Source organism: Gigantopelta aegis, chromosome 2 (genome assembly GCF_016097555.1).
Source record: "Gigantopelta aegis isolate Gae_Host chromosome 2, Gae_host_genome, whole genome shotgun sequence".
Taxonomy (NCBI): Eukaryota; Metazoa; Mollusca; class Gastropoda; order Neomphalida; family Peltospiridae; genus Gigantopelta; species Gigantopelta aegis.
The window spans coordinates 7,600,109-7,618,835 of NC_054700.1; the positions used below are offsets into that span (position 1 = coordinate 7,600,109).

The following is an 18,727-nucleotide window of genomic DNA, read 5'->3' on the forward strand; positions in this document are numbered from 1 at the left end:
ACTCCATTTTTAGTTACAGCGTAACCGTCTCCAAAAAAGACTCCCATTGTTTCGTTCTTCTCCCATTTATCAAAGTTGCGTTCAAACTGAGCATTGATGAAGTAAAGGCTGGGATAATAAAAACCTTGATCTGGGCTGGAAAACAGAGGACAGTTTACAGATTTAGATATTCACATCTCATATAAAATTGAGGACAGTTACAAAAGAGAACATAATTTAGATACCACATGTCTAATAAAACAGATGACAGTTACAAAGAGAACATGTTTTAGATAACACATCTTATATAAAACAGTTCAGTTACAAAAGAGAACATGATTTAGATAACACATGTCAAATAAAACACAAGACAGTTACAAAGAGAACATGATTTAGATAACACATGTCAAATAAAACACAAGACAGTTACAAAGAGAATATAAATTAGATAACGTGTCGAATAACAGTCGAAGGACAGTTACAAAAGAGAACATGATTTAGATAACACATCTTATATAAAACAGAGGACAGTTACAAATGAAAACATGATTTAGTTTTTTTTAAAGTTTGTTTTGTTAAATGACATCAATATAGCACATTGCTTTATTAATTATTGTCTTACGGATGTCAAACATTTGGTAATTCTGATATACAGTCTTCAGGTGACCTGTTACATTGTGTTTGTAGTAGCATGGAATCTTTTATATGTACTTTCATACACAGACAGACAGGACAGCACATACCTTTGATATACTAGTCATGGGACACTGGTTGGGATGGAAAAAACTTAATGGGTCCACTGAGGTTTGATCCTATGACCCAAAGACCGTAAGACAGTGCTTTACCGACTAAGCTAAATGTAAATCATGTCCCTAGAACATCATCTCGTATCAAACAGAAGAAATTGGTCATAACAGTTCTTTCAGTTAACATAATTAGGTGAGGGTTAATATAGATATTTTGCTAAACTTTAACGCCAAGTTAAACACAAACAATTTCACTGCCATGGCCACTGTGGCCACTGCCACCAAATACTTTTTAAAAAAGGAAATCTGCTACATTTTTTTAGTAGAGCAAGGAATCTTTTATATGCACTTTCCCACTGACAGGACAGCACATACCATGGATTTCGATATACCAGCATGAGGCACTGGTTGGAATGGGAAACAACTGAATCAGAGAATGGGTACACTGAGCTACAATGTAGTTCAATTCTGCGATCAAATTTAATTTCAACTTATTTTCGTGCTTATGTCCAATTAAGATTCAAGCACACTGTCTTAGGCACACACTTCAGCTATCTGGGCTGTCTGTCCAAGATAGTAGGTTAGTTGTTAGTTGGTTAGTGGTTAGTGAGAGAGAAGATGGTGTAGTGGTCTTACACTGACCCATTGAGTCGTTAAAACTCTCACTCTGGGTGGCAGTCGGTACCGGACTGCGAACCCTGTACCTACCAGTCTTATGTCCGATGACTTAACCACGACACCATCGAGGCCGGTTGCGATCAAAGCACCTCAGGTGAGTGCTCTACTGACTAAGCTAGATCCCACCTTCAACTAATTCAATTTGAAAGACCACCACCAATGAAGACTACAAAGAAACAACTGTTTAATCTCACCTGTCACACTGCCGACCACTGAGATTTGGCCGACACGTACACTGACCGCTGACCTTGTGACACACTGGGGACAGAGCACCACCTGGGTCACACTCACATGCAGAACAACCTAAAATGAGAACAAAGGTTACCGGTGGTAACGTGATTTGTTTTGATTAACGAAACCTCTAGAGCACATTGATTTATTAATCATCGGCTATTGATATCAAACATTTTCCATTAGCAGCACATACCATGGCCTTTGATATACCAGTCGTGGGGCATTGGCTGGAGTGAGAAATAGCCCAATGAGCCCACCAACTGGGTTTGAACCTAGACCGACCGCACATCAGTCGAGCACTTTACCACTGGGCTACATCCTGCCCTAATAACAAGAATTCTGCAGAATTCAATGTCTTGCCTATCATAAACATATTCAATGTCAGACAGATGCATCCAAAGATGTCCATGTATGTGGAAAAACAAATACTTAACTGTAAAACAAATTCAAATACCATTTTTATTCATACAAATTTTGAATGCATTATGATGAAACATCCAAATATAAACCAAGTTTCCTTAATCTAGAGTTATAGCTCATGAGAAATGGGCTGTAAACACAAAACTTTAATGTTGAGCTAAATGTTGGCAAAGACAGAATAACCTGCAGCAAATTGGGTGGGGTGAGTCAGGGATGTAGCAGCTACTGAACTTGGGGGAAGGTTTAAATATGAAGATGACGGATCATTTTGCCTACATTTGAAAGTTAAAACTTGTTTTACATGCCTATATCCCCTAGGGTTCAGGCATGTCTCCCTTGGGTCCGGCCCCAGGCATGACCATGAACTTGAAACTTGGTTTACATGCCTATATCCACTAGGTTTCAGGCATGTCTCCCTCGGGTCCGGCCCCTGGCATGGCCATGAACTTGAAACTTGGTTTACATGCCTAGATCCACTAGGGTTTAGGCATGTCTCCCTCGGATCCGGCCCCTGGCATGGCCATGAAGTTGAAACTTGGTTTACATGCCTATATCCACTAGGGTTCAGGCATGTCTCCCTCGGGTCCTGCCCCTGGCATGGCCATGAACTTGAAACTTGGTTTACATGCCTATATCCACAAGGGTTCAGGCATGTCTCCCCCGGCTCCTGCCCCTGGCATGGCCATGAACTTGAAACTTGGTTTACATGCCTATATCCACTCCTATATCCACTAGAGTTCAGGCATGTCTCCCTCGGGTCTGGCCCCTGGCATGGCCATGAACTTGAAACTTGGTTTACATGCCTATATCCACTAGGGTTCAGGCATGTCTCCCCCGGGGCCTACCCCTGGCATGGCCATGAAGTTGAAACTTGTTTTACATGCCTATATCCACTACGGTTCAGGCATGTCTCCCTCAGGTCCTACCCATGGCATGGCCATGAACTAGGGACTTGTTTTACATGCCTATATCCACTAGGGCTCAGGCATGTCTCCCTCGGGTCTGGCCCCTGGCAGGCCATGAACTTGAAACTTGGTTTACTTGCCTATATCCACTAGGGTTCAGGCATGTCTCCCCCAGGGCCTACCCCTGGCATGGCCATGAAGTTGAAACTTGGTTTACATGCCTATATCCACTAGGGTTCAGGCATGTCTCTCTCGGGTCCAGCCCCTGGCATGGCCATGAACTTGAAACTTGTTATACATGCCTATATCCACTAGGGTTCAGGCATGTCTCTCTCAGGTCCGGCCCCTGGCATGGCCATGAACTTGAAACTTGTTATACATGCCTATATCCACTAGGGTTCAGGCATGTCTCTCTCGGTCCGGCCCCTGGCATGGCCATGAACTTGAAACTTGTTATACATGCCTATATCCACTAGGGTTCAGGCATGTCTCCCCTCGCTCCTACCCCTGGCATGGCCATGAACTTAAAACTTGTTATACATGCCTATATCCACTAGGGTTCAGGCACGTCTCTCTCGGGTCCGGCCCCTGGCATGGCCATGAACTTGAAACTTGTTATACATGCCTATATCCAATAGGGTTCAGGCATGTCTCCCCTCGCTCCTACCCCTGACATGGCCATGAACTTGAAACTTGTTTTACATGCCAATATCCACCAGGGTTCAGGCATGTCTCCCTCAGATTCGCCCCCTGGCATGGCCAGCGGTTTGACCAGAGGGAGATTGCATACATTTTCCATGGACAGCTATATGAATAGCCTAATATTGCACTGTAAACAAATGGGTTAACCTCAGCCTATGCCCCTGAGGTTACCCAACATTGGACCCTAATTTGGTGAGCAACTGCATGCTATCAACATATAGTTCCTGCATGTTGTCCCACTCCTAATTAATCTCAAACTTCAACAAACACGTGCCCTCACTAAGCCTGGATCCACTCCTGAAATCATTGAGAATCTATCTAACTTTTAACATGAGGTTATGTATAAATATTATTCCACTGCATCAATCAATACAACTAAACTACATTATAATCACATACCAATGTATACTGAACACCAAAAAGAAATTATACACTTAATAGTTTTTTGGCCCAGCTAGCCCATGAACTGCATGATTCTCATGAATAAAATTTGAAGAAATTTGGTTCAGTATTTTAGAAAATATGGTATTTTAAAAAGTGTATAGTTTCTTCTTGGGGTTCAGTATAGTTTAACCAAACTTAAGTACAATGTCAAGAATGGTTTGAAAGTACATGATAATAGCTGGTAAATATCTGAAATCTTTACCATCAGATTTGGCAATATCCAATTGGTAAAATTCATTTTTGCATGAATCACAAGCGCGACCTTCAGTGTTGGCCTTGCATGAGCACTGTCCAGTCTCATCTGGTGCACAGGCCTGACTGCTTCCTACAGTACCAGCTTCATTACACTCACACGCTGAAAGAGAAGTAGAAAAATGCAGTCAAATGATTTCAGTCAGATGCTAAAATAATTACAATCAATTATGATTAAATGCTAAAAGAAAATTACAATCGAACACTAAAATCAATTATAACAACCTGTTACAGACAAGTACAACTGCACACTAAAAGAATAATAATCATGTGCCAAAAACCCCACCAAACAATGTAAAATAAATTACAATCACCTGCTACATGTACAATTATAAATGTCTATTTTGTTTAACACCACCACTAGAGTACATTGATTTATAAATCATTGGCTACTGGATGTCAAACAAGCTAAAAAATTCCAATTAAAATTTACAATGACATCATATACACAAAATTTACAAATACAGTGTAAACACTATTAAAGTCACAAGGTAAAAACAGTTACAACCAGAAAGTAAAGAGTTACAATCAAAAGATAAACAACCACAACCACAAGGTAAACACAGTTGCATTAATTCATTTTAACTTATTTTTGTGCTTATATCCAATTAAGGTTCAAGGACGGTCTTGGGCACACACCTCAGCTATCTGGGCTGTCTGTCCAGGACAGTAGGTTAGTTGTTAGCTGTTAGTGGTTAGTGAGAGAGAGAAGAGGGTGTATTTTTTAGTAACCTTACATCTACCCATTGAGCTCATAAGAACTCGCTCTGGGCTGGAGCTGGTACCAGGCTGCGTACCCTGTACCTACCAGCATGTAGTCCGATGGCTTAACCACTGTGCCACCAACGCCGGTACACAATTGCAATCACAAGGTAAACACAATTACATTCACAAGGTAAACACAATTACAATTACCAGGTAAATACAATTACATTCACAACGTAAACACAATTCCAATCACCAGGTGAACACAATTCCAATCATCAGGTAAATACAATTACATTCACAAGGTAAACACAATTCCAATCACCAGGTGAACACAATTCCAATCCCAGGTGAACACAATTCCAATCACCAGGTAAACACAATTCCCAGACCTGTCAACCTTTAGTCAAGAGAAAGCAGGAGATGTGTGTTGAAAAAGCAGGAGATTTTGTCAAAAAGCAGATTTTTTAAATTCACACAATTTAACCCAAAATCGCAAGATTTAAGAAAAACATTATTACAATAAGTTATATGAATATTTTATAATGTCATATATACTTCTTAACCTTAGATCTGGCATTTTTTTTTTTTTAAATTTAAATATTATTATGATTTAATACATATTAAAAAAAATATATATATTTTATCCAAAAATGTTAAGAACATGAACAAGAAATAAAAAAATTAATTAGTACATTTACGGTATTACACTTACAGCCTTACAGGTTGCGTTACATTATCATTTGTGGTTAGTGTACCTAAGTACCAAAGACAAATTTATATAAATCTTATAAATTAATATTCAGTTTTTACTATAATGAGGAACGGTGGCGTGGTACTTATTTAAAATCATTATAATGATGCAATAAACATTGTATTTTCATTAATCATAAGTAAAACCTCATTACGGACATCGTGTGAAATATATCGGAATTATACCCATTTCCGTGAGTAACTTTATGTCAATGTCAAACACAACATTTTTTAATTGTACAAAAATAATTTCTTGAAGTGTACCCTTATAACCAACATTTTACCGCACAAAAACATACAAAATTAACTGACACAAGTATGTTTATACAGCTAATTGGTCTTTTTCGTTGTCTTGCTGTGACATGTGATTTTAACATGCATCGTGTGTATTGCTGTCAACTCGGGAGTCTGGCAGTTCAAATTTGTCATAGTTGCATTATGTAATCCAGTGGGAAGACATTTTACTATTCAGAGGTGTTATTAGAACTAAATTGGATAGTTTTTTTTTTTTTTATATGGCAACACTGAATGTCAACACACAGCCTGTTGAATTAGCGGCAACACGCTTCGTAGCCATTACGATGACAACAAACATTATAATAACACGTCATTTTATAAACTCCATGTGCTTTTTTAACAATATAAATAGGCTATCCCACAATTCTCACTTCGGCAAAGGTTAAACAGTCGGGACAATTCGGCCTGTTACATTCTCGGAAACCGAAAGTAGTCGACATTTTCCGAATGAGAAAAAAAGGCAGAGTTACTTCCCTTCTGTTATTTTGACAAAAGAGGATCGATTTTTTTTTATGCTTACAAAAATGTCATTTAAAAGGAGAAACTGTCTCCCGCACAGTTGAAAGGAGATTTGATCAAATACCGGGAGACTCCCGCGGAATCCGGGAGGGTTGACAGGTCTGAATTCCAATCACCAGGTGAACACAATTCCAATCACCAGGTAAACACAATTACAATCACCAGGTAAACACAATTACAATCACAAGGTAAACACAATTACAATCACACATTGAACACAATTATCATCACATAAAAAAAAACATTCACTCAATTTGTGATGTTTAAAAAATATTTCTGCTGCTAAATGTAGTAGAAAATTAGATATGACCTTTAGTATTTGAGTTTTTAGTTACAAAATGAAAAATAATTTAAAATAGAAGAAACAAAACATTGTGTACAACATAGTAAAATATTTAATACCTTGACATCCCTGAGCATTCTCTGCCCTCATGTTATAAAAACCAGTCTTGCACCGTTGACATTTATTGCCCTCCACATTGTCCTTACACCAACAGAAGCCAGGATCCTGATGTACAGACAAACATAACAGATATCACATTAAACTTCAACTTGTCACTATTTCATTTATTATAATCTAGCTGTTTTGTAAATGAACTTCATTATACACTTAATCTAACTACTGAAGTAATGAAGCAAAACCAGTAGAAACTTCACAGAAGAATTAAAGAAATACCAGAATAATGTTTTCATAAATAATGAAACAAAACCAGCACAAACTTTTCACAGTGAAGCAAAACTACATGTAACAGGGGTGCAGAAATTTACTAGCCCACCAGAATTTCTACTAGTCCGCCAGCCTATAGAACAATATATTAATTATAATTTTTTATATTTAACAATATCTTTATAATAGCATGCCCCCTAGCATTTTCGCCCACTTCGGGGGCTCAGTTTATGTCCAACTATACTGAACAGTATTGAAAACGCACCACCAAGAAATGTTTGGATTTCGAAAAGAATACCTGAGCAATAAATGGTTTTGTTGTGAACAGCAATAGATGGATGATTGATAATGACAACAAACAAAAAAGAAGGAAATGTTTTATTTAATGATGCACTCAACACATTTTATTTAAGGTTATATGGCGTCAGACATATGGTTATGGACCACACATATACTGAGAGAGGAAACCCGCTGTCGTCACTTCATGGGCTACTCTTTTTGATTAGCAGCAAGGGATCTTTAATATGCACAACACCACAGACAGGATAGTACATACCACGGCCTTTGTTACACCAGTTGTGGAACACTGGCTGGAGCGAGAAATAAACAAAAAAGGATGCACAATCACTGATTAGTTTTAATTCATCTACGTACGAAAGACACATGGGGTCACAATGAAAAGTCAATAGATGTATGACCACCAACTGCAGCAACACAAGCCATGCAACGTCTTTTCATTGACCCAATAAGTTTGCAAATAGTGTTCTGGGGGTAGCATTCCACTCCTGCTGTAGTGCATTTTCCAGTTCTCTAAGGTTATTCATTTGTGAACGATGTGAAACGCGCTGACCAAAGAAACTCTATTGGCGATAAATCAGGGGACAGTGCTGGCCATTCAAGCAAAGGGACATTATTGTTCGCTAGATACTGTGTTGTAACACATGCTGTGTGTGCTCGGGTGTTGTCTTGCTGAAATGTGTGCATACCCGAGGCTGATGAAAGAAGGGAATGACGTGATTTTGCAATACGTTATCCTGGTAAACAGAAGAATCTATTCAAAATACATACATGTAGGTAAACAAATCATTTGTAGGAAGTATTGACCGTTGACTGGTTTTTGAGGAATAAAGCTAAATCGAAATTACTATCAAAACGGAACCATTTCCGTGTTGTTGTTTGTTTGTTTTTATTGGGTTTTTTTGGGTTGTGTGTGTTGTTTTTTTTTGTTGTTTTTTTTTTTTTTTTTTTTTTTTTTTTTTTTTTAGCTATAATGATATTTCGATGTATGCGAAAGAGTGTTGGGGTGTTAAAACCTGAAAATGTTTGGTCTGAACATCCATTATTAAATGTTGAATAATGTAAACCATGCATATTTGTAATGTTGTTTTAGCCATATATTCTGTTTAAGCCATATAGCTATAGATTTTAGTGCCGTTTGAGCCAACACTAGGTTCCATTTTGTCCAATCTGGTTCCATTTTCGTTTGGGTCGTTTTGGCACGGTTCCGTTTTCACTATAACCCGTTTCTGGAATATCGCGCTTGTGCAGTTCGGAACTCTGAAGTAGTCAATTGGCAATATGGTACATGTATCATTGTTTATTTTGTTATCATTCTGAAATGTTTCTGTGAATTGTTCGGAATTCTGGCGTGGCTTATGTGGAGTCACAGATTCAATGCCAAAAAAATAAAATAAATAAAATTTGGTCAGAAAGAAAAAACAGATCACCCGCTGGACTGGTAGTTGCATGTTTTAACTCGTCCATCAGACTTTGTACTCACATTTGGCAACTGAGTAAGTACCTTCTGTACCCCTGATATAATATAAATTTTACAGAAAGTATATAATGAAGCAATCCCAGTATAAAATTTAAAGAAGTAATGATGCAAAACCAATCTACTTTTCACAGATCTAATAAACCTATACCAGTATAAGCTTTTTAAGTAATAAAGCAATACAAATATAAACTTCACAGAATTTATGAAGAAATACCTGTATAAACTTTATATAACTAAAGAAATAATATTACTATTAACATTTTCCCATACATTTGATTATGGTATTTTTATAGTTGATCATCACATAATCAGATAGCCAAACCACTCAATTTTTTAAAATTATAATTGATAATTGGAACATGACTACTTTTATCTTTATACTTAATTTATTAATGTCGTCACTAATTTTATGTATATTTAATTCCTAGAGAGTACTAATTTAGACTTGGCTTGTCAAGCAATACATGTCCCATACCGGGGCGGGGGGTAAGAGAGGGAGAGAGAGAGGGAGAGAGAGAGAGAGGGAGGGAGAGAGAGAGAGAGAGAGAGAGAGAGAGAGAGAGAGAGAGAGAGAGAGAGAGAGAGAGAGAGAGAGACACACACACCCCACAGGGAAGCGCAGGGCAGGGCAGGGCAGGGCAGGGCAGGGCAGGGCAGGGCAGGGCAGGGCAGGGCAGGGCAGGGCAGGGCAGGGCAGGGCAGGGCAGGGCAGGGCAGGGCAGGGCAGGACAGAGAGGACAGGACAGACAGGACAGACAGACAGACCACAGGACAGTACAGGACAGGGCAGACAGGACAGAGACGAAATCTAAAGTCCCCTTTGGTTAGACCAGTAGGAAACCAATAATATGAAAGGCAAATAGCGTATTAACCTTTGGTGGAATGAGAATGACATCGGAGTTTGTGACACAGTCATCTTTAATCCCTGACAGTGGACTGACGATGGACCCAGCAGGCACACACTCACACGGAACACATGCATCGGCTGCGGTCTGGTCACGACCTGCCGGGCGGAAATACGTCGCAACACACAGCTCACAATTCACACCTGTAGAATCAGTAACAAATCATCATTAACAGTAAGACAAACAGCATTTATAAAACTAATAAAATGCTATAAGCTGTTACCCACGCCATTTTATTTTACTTTGACCCTTACTGGTCAAAAAAGGCCCATGTGACATTATATAATATGGTTTGTTATGACACAAGAAGCTATTTTAGATGTAAAAATGTTTAGAATGTTTAACACTCACTGTTAATCAGATGTTGTATGATCCTCATGCTCATTTCTACTCAGTTATTCACCTACTGTATGATACTGAGTTACTCACCAGTATGATCCTAACACTGTTACTCACTTTCTATATGATTCTGACACTACTATATGATCCTGACGCTGTTACTCACCTACTATATGATCATGACACTGTATCTCACCTACTATATGATCCTGACACTATATCTCACCTACTATATGATCCTGACACTGTTACTCACCAGTATGATCCTGACACTATATCTCACCTACTATATGATCCTGACACTGTATCTCACCTAATATATGATCCTTACACTGTATCTCACCAGTATGATCCTGACACTGTATCTCACCTACTATATGATACTGACACTGTATCTCACCTACTATATGATCCTGACACTATCTCACCTACTATATGATCCTGACACTGTTACTCACCAGTATGATCTTGACACTATATCTCACCTACTATATGATCCTGACATTGTATCTCACCTAATATATGATCCTTACACTGTATCTCACCAGTATGATCCTGACACTATATCTCACCTACTATATGATCCTGACACTGTATCTCACCTACTATATGATCCTTACACTGTACATCACCTTCTATATGATTCTGACACTGTATCTCACCTTCTATATGATACGGACACTGTATCTCACCTACTATATGATCATGACACTGTTACTCACCAATATGATCCTGACACTGTTACCAGTATGATCCTGACACTATGTCTCACCTACTATATGATCCTTACACTGTACATCACCTTCTATATGATTCTGACACTGTATCTCACCTTCTATATGATACGGACACTGTATCTCACCTACTATATGATCATGACACTGTTACTCACCAATATGATCCTGACACTGTTACCAGTATGATCCTGACACTATGTCTCACCTACTATATGATCCTGACACTGTATCTCACCTACTATATAATCCTGACACTGTTACTCACCAATATGATCCTGACACTGTTACTCACCAATATGATCCTGACACTGTTACCAGTATGATCCTGACACTATGTCTCACCTACTATATGATCCTGACACTGTATCTCACCTACTATATGATCCCGACACTGTTACTCACCTACTATATGATCCAGACAATGTTACTCACCTACTATATGATCCAGACAGTTACTCACCAGTATTATACTGTTACTCATCAGATGTACGATCCTGATACTGTTACTCACCAGTATGATCACGACTCACCAGTATGATGACTCACTGTTACTCACCAGTATGATTATGACTCACTATTACTCACCATCTGTATGATCCTGACATGCTCTGTTACTTACCTGCTGTATGAGCCTGGTGATATGACTTACTCACCAGTGTGATCCTGGTGCTCACTGTTACTCACCAGCTGTATGATCCTGACACGCACTACAGACGCCACCTCCTGACAGCTGACCACGGATGTTCAGACTCTTGTTATTAGCAGCTACTGCAGCGTCATAGCTACACTCAATGGAATGGTTGAAGCAGTTACAAGCTGTAGATAAAACAAATACTACATGAGTGGCCGTATTATTTCACTAGAGTTCCATACACTCAGTGGAATGGTTGAAGCAGTTACAAGCTGTAGATAAAACAAATACTACATGAGTGGCCGTATTATCTTACTATGAGTTCTATACACTCAATGGAATGGTTGAAGCAGTTACAAGCTGTAGATAAAACAAATACTACATGAGTGGCCGTATTATCTTACTATGAGTTCTATACACTCAATGGAATGGTTGAAGCAGTTACAAGCTGTAGATAAAACAAATACTACGTGAGTGGCCGTATTATTTCACTAGAGTTCCATACACTCAATGGAATGGTTGAAGCAGTTACAAGCTGTAGATAAAACAAATACTACATGAGTGGCCGTATTATCTTACTATGAGTTCTATACACTCAATGGAATGGTTGAAGCAGTTACAAGCTGTAGATAAAACAAATACTACGTGAGTGGCCGTATTATTTCACTAGAGTTCCATACACTCAGTGGAATGGTTGAAGCAGTTACAAGCTGTAGATAAAACAAATACTGTATGAGTGGTTGTATTATCTTACTATGAGTTCTACCCTCAGTGGAATGGTTGAAGCAGTTACAAGCTGTAGATAAAACAAATACTACATGAGTGGCTGTATTATCTCACTATAAGTTCTATACACTCAATGGAATGGTTGAAGCAGTTACAAGCTGTAAATAAAACAAATACTACATGAGTGGCCGTATTATTTCACTAGAGTTCCATACACTCAGTGGAATGGTTGAAGCAGTTACAAGCTGTAGATAAAACAAATACTATATGAGTGGCTGTATTATCTTACTATGAGTTCTACACTCAGTGGAATGGTTGAAGCAGTTACAAGCTGTAGATAAAACAAACACTACATGAGTGGCCGTATTATCTCACTAGAGTTCCATACACTCAATGGAATGGTTAAAGCAGTTACAATCTGTAGATAAAACAAACTCTACACGAGTGGCCGTATTATCTCACTAGAGTTCCATACACTCAGTGGAATGGTTGAAGCAGTTACAAGCTGTAGACTGAAAATACCATATGTGAGTGGCTGTTATCTTACAAGGAGTTCTTTCAAAACATATCTAATAAGAAAAAATTAGGATCTATATTTTTAAAAGCCATTTTGTGATTTTTTGCTTTTGATTCTTTGAATAATGTTGGTTTTTCTGGTAATGGTTTTATAATAGTCTCTATATACAGTGAAACCACTCTAAAATGGACACCCTCGGGACCAAGTAAAATGTCCGGTTTTAAGAGGTATCCAGTTTAGAGAGATTAAATTCTGTACTGATTTTAAAAAAGGACTGTGAAAAATGTCCGGTTTTGGGGGAATTCTGGTTTACAGAGGGTCCATTTTGAGTGGTTTCACTGTATATGTTTCCAAATGTATTTCATAATAATTTCTGATTATAGAGTAATGTATGTGACCAGATTTAGTTCATTTGGTAAAAGTGCTTGCATAATAGGATCAAACCCCATCAGCAGACCCATTGGGTTATTCTGTTCCAACCAGTGTTACATGACTACAGGTATATGAAAGGCCATGGTTTGTGGTGAATTGTCTGTGAGAACATACACATAAAAGATCCCTTGCTGTTAATGGGAAAATGTAGTGGATTACATCTCAAAACTGAAAGGAAGGAAGGAAATGTTTTATTTAACGACGCATTCAACACATTTTATTTACGGTTATATGGCGTCAGACATATATGGTTAAGGACCACACAGATATTGAGAGGAAACCCGCTGTTGCCACTTCATGGTCTACTGTTTTTGATTAGCAGCAAGGGATCTTTTATATGCACCATCCCACAGACAGGGTAGTACATACAATGGCCTCTGATATACTAGTCATGGTGCACTGGCTGGAATGAGAAATAACCCAATGGGCCCACCAACGGGGATCGATCTCAGACTGACCACACATCGAGCAAGTGCTTTACCACTGGGCTACGTCCAGCCCCTCTCAAGAATGTGTGACAATTATCAAATAACTGACACTTATTAGGTGATGACTGATTAGTCAATATGTTCTAACCGATCCCTGCCATTATCCATTGGGTTATTTCTCGTTCTAGCCAGTGCTCCACAACTGGTGTAACAAAAGCCATGGCATTTACTATCCTGTCTGTGAGATGCTATAAATAAAAGATCCCTTGTTGCTAACTAAAAAAGGTAGCCCATGAAATTGTAGCATGGAGTTTCCTCTTTAAAGTGACAGACCCTAGTTTTTAAAACACTAAGGCATATTTTTCACCTAGACCCTAGTTTCAACCTGTAAAAATGGGCACTAAGTTTGGTTAATTTACAAACCTGTAACAAATTTGGATAAAACAGAGTAAAACAACAGTCTGTGACGTTGAAATACCCTTAAAAATAAACTAAAACGCGACTCCATAATTGTTACTTCTCAGACGCACCTGTTTTTAAAATTATGAAAAAATTCTTTTTGTGATATTAAAAACACCAGGATGACCAGAAACACTTCAGCTGTATGGAAATGGATAATCTAAACAATAAAATATAAGTAATGTTTGATTTCAGTAATCATAAACGGCTCTAATAGTGAAAAATATGCCTTAGTGTTTAAAACACTAGGGTCTGTCCCTTTAATGGTCTTTGTGGTCCGTAAAGGCATACTGTCACATATTTAAGGACCATATTTCCCTAAAAATGAATAATAAATAAAAATTACATTAATTGTTGGAAACCAAATCTAGCTATCGCATCAACCTAACTGAACCATGATGGAGTGAAATCCATGTCATCCCTCTCGGCAATTTTTTTAATTATGGACCATTGCCATAATTCAATTATTTTCACAAAATGTCATTAATAAATGGAGTATGGTAACTGAAGATGGTTGAATAAAGTACATTTAGGGACAAATCAAATTATATTTGTTCAGGTAATACTTTGTTAGACCATTAAATAGGTCAGTGGTCTGTGACAGTATGCCTTTAACCCTATGTTTGACACCATATAACTGTAATAAAAGTGAGTTGAGTGCATGTGTCTCTAAATAAAACATTTCTTTTTTTTATTGAATTTAATATTAACCAGATAAAAATCTTTATAAACTATATATTGAACATACATTCACAAGGCACGCCATATGAAAACGGCTGTTGGTTAAACATTGGCTTGCAGAGTTCACAAAACGATCCAAACGTATTTCCTCCACACTTGCATTCAAAGGTTCCAGTTGTCGGGTTCAGCTCACAACCAGTCTGATGTCCATTGCACACGCATTCCGCCATCACAACCCATTCTGATATAGCAAAGTGTTGCTAGAATTAAAATAACAAAAAACCCAAATGTGTTAGGATCCTATGATGGCATGTATAGAAAGTTCACCGACATAACAATATATAATTTATGGTGAAGGTTAAGGTTAGGGTTAGTTTTTACACTATGTTGTGATACATTTTCATATTATGTTGGCTTAATTATATATTGTTATATTAACAAAATGCCTAGAAATATATAATTTTGTTGTAAAAATGTTTCTAAATTATGCCATTGCTGTAAATGGTTTAATTTAATTCTTTTTAAACACTATGAAAGCCAGCATGTATCACAGTCACCAAGTAACAACCGTAACAAAATATTGCTGTGAGTAAAACATTTTCTTGCCCATTTTTTTATATTTTCAAGCAAAGTTAGACCTAATAAATTGTGTATAGGTGACTGTATGAGAATACTATATCCTGCAGGGTGCATACCACCAAACAATAATCTCAAAGACAAAAATAAGGGATGACAGTAACTGCTGGAACAGCCATCGTTAAGCAACTGGTGATTTTAATCTATGCATATCTCATATATATACTAGTAATATCTAATATATACTATAGTAATATCTGATATATACTATAGCAATATATCTCAGATATATATCAGTAGCTGAATATCTTAATTGGCTGTTTCAGTATTTTGCCTTTACTCCTGTACTAAAAATTACTTGTAATCTATATAATTTGATGGTAATTTGTTGAAGAACATTTTTATTTACACAGAAATCTTTTCTGAAAAAGGATATGAGACTTGGTATGGATTTAAAATTTTAATTTTTTTTATACACTTAGATTATATTCATTGTATAGTTACATGTCAATTCATAGTCCCCTTCTGATGCAAACTGAATACATGACATGGTATGTCAAAATTCTAAATAGTCTATATTAAGCTGAACCAGCATGAAAAGTACATATATAGTGAAACCCCTCAAAACTGGAATTCCCTCAAAACCGGACCTTTTTCATGGTCCCCTTTTTAAATATCTGTACAGAAGAGAACCTCTCTAAACTGGATACCTCTTAAAACCAGATGTTTTACTTGGTTAGGAGGGTGTCCGGTTTAGAGGGGTTTCGCTGTATATCGGCTATTGGATGTGCTACATGAGTAATATACAAACTGAAACATTTGAACAACTGAACTTAATCCATGGTCGTATTGATTACCATTATAACACCAAGCCATCAACTGACAATACCAGACTGACAGACAGGAGTGTAATAAACAGTTCACCATTGAGGCAGGCACGAAACTAATAAACACTGCAATAACACCATCACCTGTTGCACGGAAGCCAAACAACGCCTGCCATTGTAATGTTACGCTCACAGTTTTACATAAAGGTATTCACTTAGAAGTAATCAATACAAAGGAACCTTTATGTCTAAATTATTGGTGGCAAATTTAGCTAGGCAGATAAATGGGCCTTTATAAATCTCATGAATGCATTTCCAAATGAATGCTAAATGATTTTCTCTTTTTTGTGTGTGTTGTTCTCTCAGCTCTCTTATTGTGTCACTATAGATCCGGGAAATACTCATGTACATGTATGCTGGCTGAATATTTAGAATATTAAATGCTTGTACATGTATATGTACTTATGTCATAGATAATGAAAATATTCATATTAATGAATGCTGATTGAATATAAATATATATATATATATATATATATATATATATATATATATACTGATGGAAAGAAATAAGGGATCGTTTTTCTACTATCAGTAAATAGGGTCATGATTGCGCGTTTTGCATCAACTCCCATACAATTTCAACGCTATTGATTGAGCCTAAACTCACTCCCTGTAATGTAATGCACGTGCAGAATATGTTTCCACGATTTTTCCCACAATGTTCTTTCGGGTATATAAGTTATTGTTGTATGGAGATTACAGGTTAGAAAGGGTTTTGAAATGGTACGACAATACATGACTTTAGCTCAAAAATGGACTGCTGTGGGTATGGTTAGGTCAGGAAAATCACTTAGACAGGTTGCAACTGCTCTTGGGAAGTCAATTAGCGTGATATCAAGGTTATGGAACCTGTACCGACAAACTGGCAACGTGAAAATGCGACCTGGTCGAGAAAAACGTAAAGTCACCACCCTTCGACAGGACCGTCAGATTCGCCTGATTGCTTTACGGGACAGATTTAAGCCATCGTCTAAAATAAATGTTGAATTCAGGGCTATATGTCGGCTAAGAATCAGCGACCGAACAGTACGCAATCAACTGAAAGAAGCCAGGTTAAAAAGATGACAGCCCAACACAAACGATTGAGGTTACAGTGGGTGCGTCAATATGGGGTACGACAACTACGTCATTGGCATTGTACAATGTTTAGTGATGAGTCTCGCTTCAATCTTGACTATGCTGATGGAAGATTGCGTGTTGGCGCCGTCTTAATGAGCGATACACTGCATGCACCATTAAAGAACATGACAGATACGGGGGTGGTTCTGTAATGGTGTGGGGCGGGATAATCTACGACAACAGGACAGATCTGATATGGCTTGATGGAAGAGTCACTGGTATTCGATACAGGGACGACATTTTGCAGCCGGTAGTGATACCGTTTTCACGCAGGGTTGGACGCAATTTTGAGTTCCAGCATGATAATGCATGCCCTCACATAGCCCGTGTTTCGGTGGACTGCTTAAGAAATGCCAATATCCAAACTTTACCCTGGCCAGCAAAAAGTCCAGACCTGAATCCAATAGAACATTTGTGGGATGTTTTGGGCTGTCGTGTTCGTGAACGCCCCATTGCGCCCCAAAACGTGGATCAACTGTTCTTGGCTCTCCGAGATGAGTGGCACAACATTCCAAGAGCTACCATCCGTACTCTCATTCAAAGTATGCCCCGACGTTGTGCTGAAGTTGCGTGGGTGTATGGGGGACACAACCGTTATTAATATTCAATAAAACAACTTAAAGTTCAGGTTTTCTTGTGTCATTTCTAACTGTATAGTGAATTCAAATTATATAACATAAACATCCGATCCCTTATTTCTTTCCATCAGTATATACATGTATATATATATATATATATATATATATATATATATATATAGAATATTACACCCATAATATATTATATTATATTGACTTAAATTGTCATAGAAGTTCAAAATATGCATGTAATTAAATGCTGATTGAATATTTAGAATATTATCCCTGTATGTATTTATGTTTCACAGATATGGATAATATTCATGTAACAGTATGTTGAATGAATATTTAGATTAATTATCATGTTCATATTTATGCTATTATTCCTATGGGAAATATTCATGTAATATTATGCTGATTGAATATTAAGAATGTTATACCTGCTTGTATGTATTTTTGTTTTCATAAATATGGGATATATATTTTTTATTTATTATTATTTTAAAATACATGTATAAACAAATGAAAATGTATCGGCATTCAGACAATGTTCTGCAGTCAAGAGTAAGATAGACTGTCCACAAGGCATTTGTAAAGTTTACCGTTGGTTATAATCTGGAAATGGGGCTCT

General features: G+C 37.6%; 1 protein-coding gene across 1 annotated transcript in view; it reads right to left on the reverse strand.

Moving 5' to 3' along the window:
• Window positions 1-18,727, reverse strand: part of LOC121379358 (laminin subunit alpha-2-like) — a 113,722-nt gene that overhangs the window by 87,129 nt on the left and 7,866 nt on the right. Inside the window, exons 5-11 of the mRNA XM_041507939.1 lie at window positions 15,001-15,193; window positions 11,744-11,875; window positions 9,951-10,126; window positions 7,037-7,142; window positions 4,311-4,463; window positions 1,598-1,706; window positions 3-135 (exon numbers count right to left, since the gene is read on the reverse strand). Coding sequence (XP_041363873.1) covers window positions 3-135; window positions 1,598-1,706; window positions 4,311-4,463; window positions 7,037-7,142; window positions 9,951-10,126; window positions 11,744-11,875; window positions 15,001-15,193 — 1,002 coding nt within the window. The remainder of the gene's footprint in view (window positions 1-2; window positions 136-1,597; window positions 1,707-4,310; window positions 4,464-7,036; window positions 7,143-9,950; window positions 10,127-11,743; window positions 11,876-15,000; window positions 15,194-18,727) is intronic.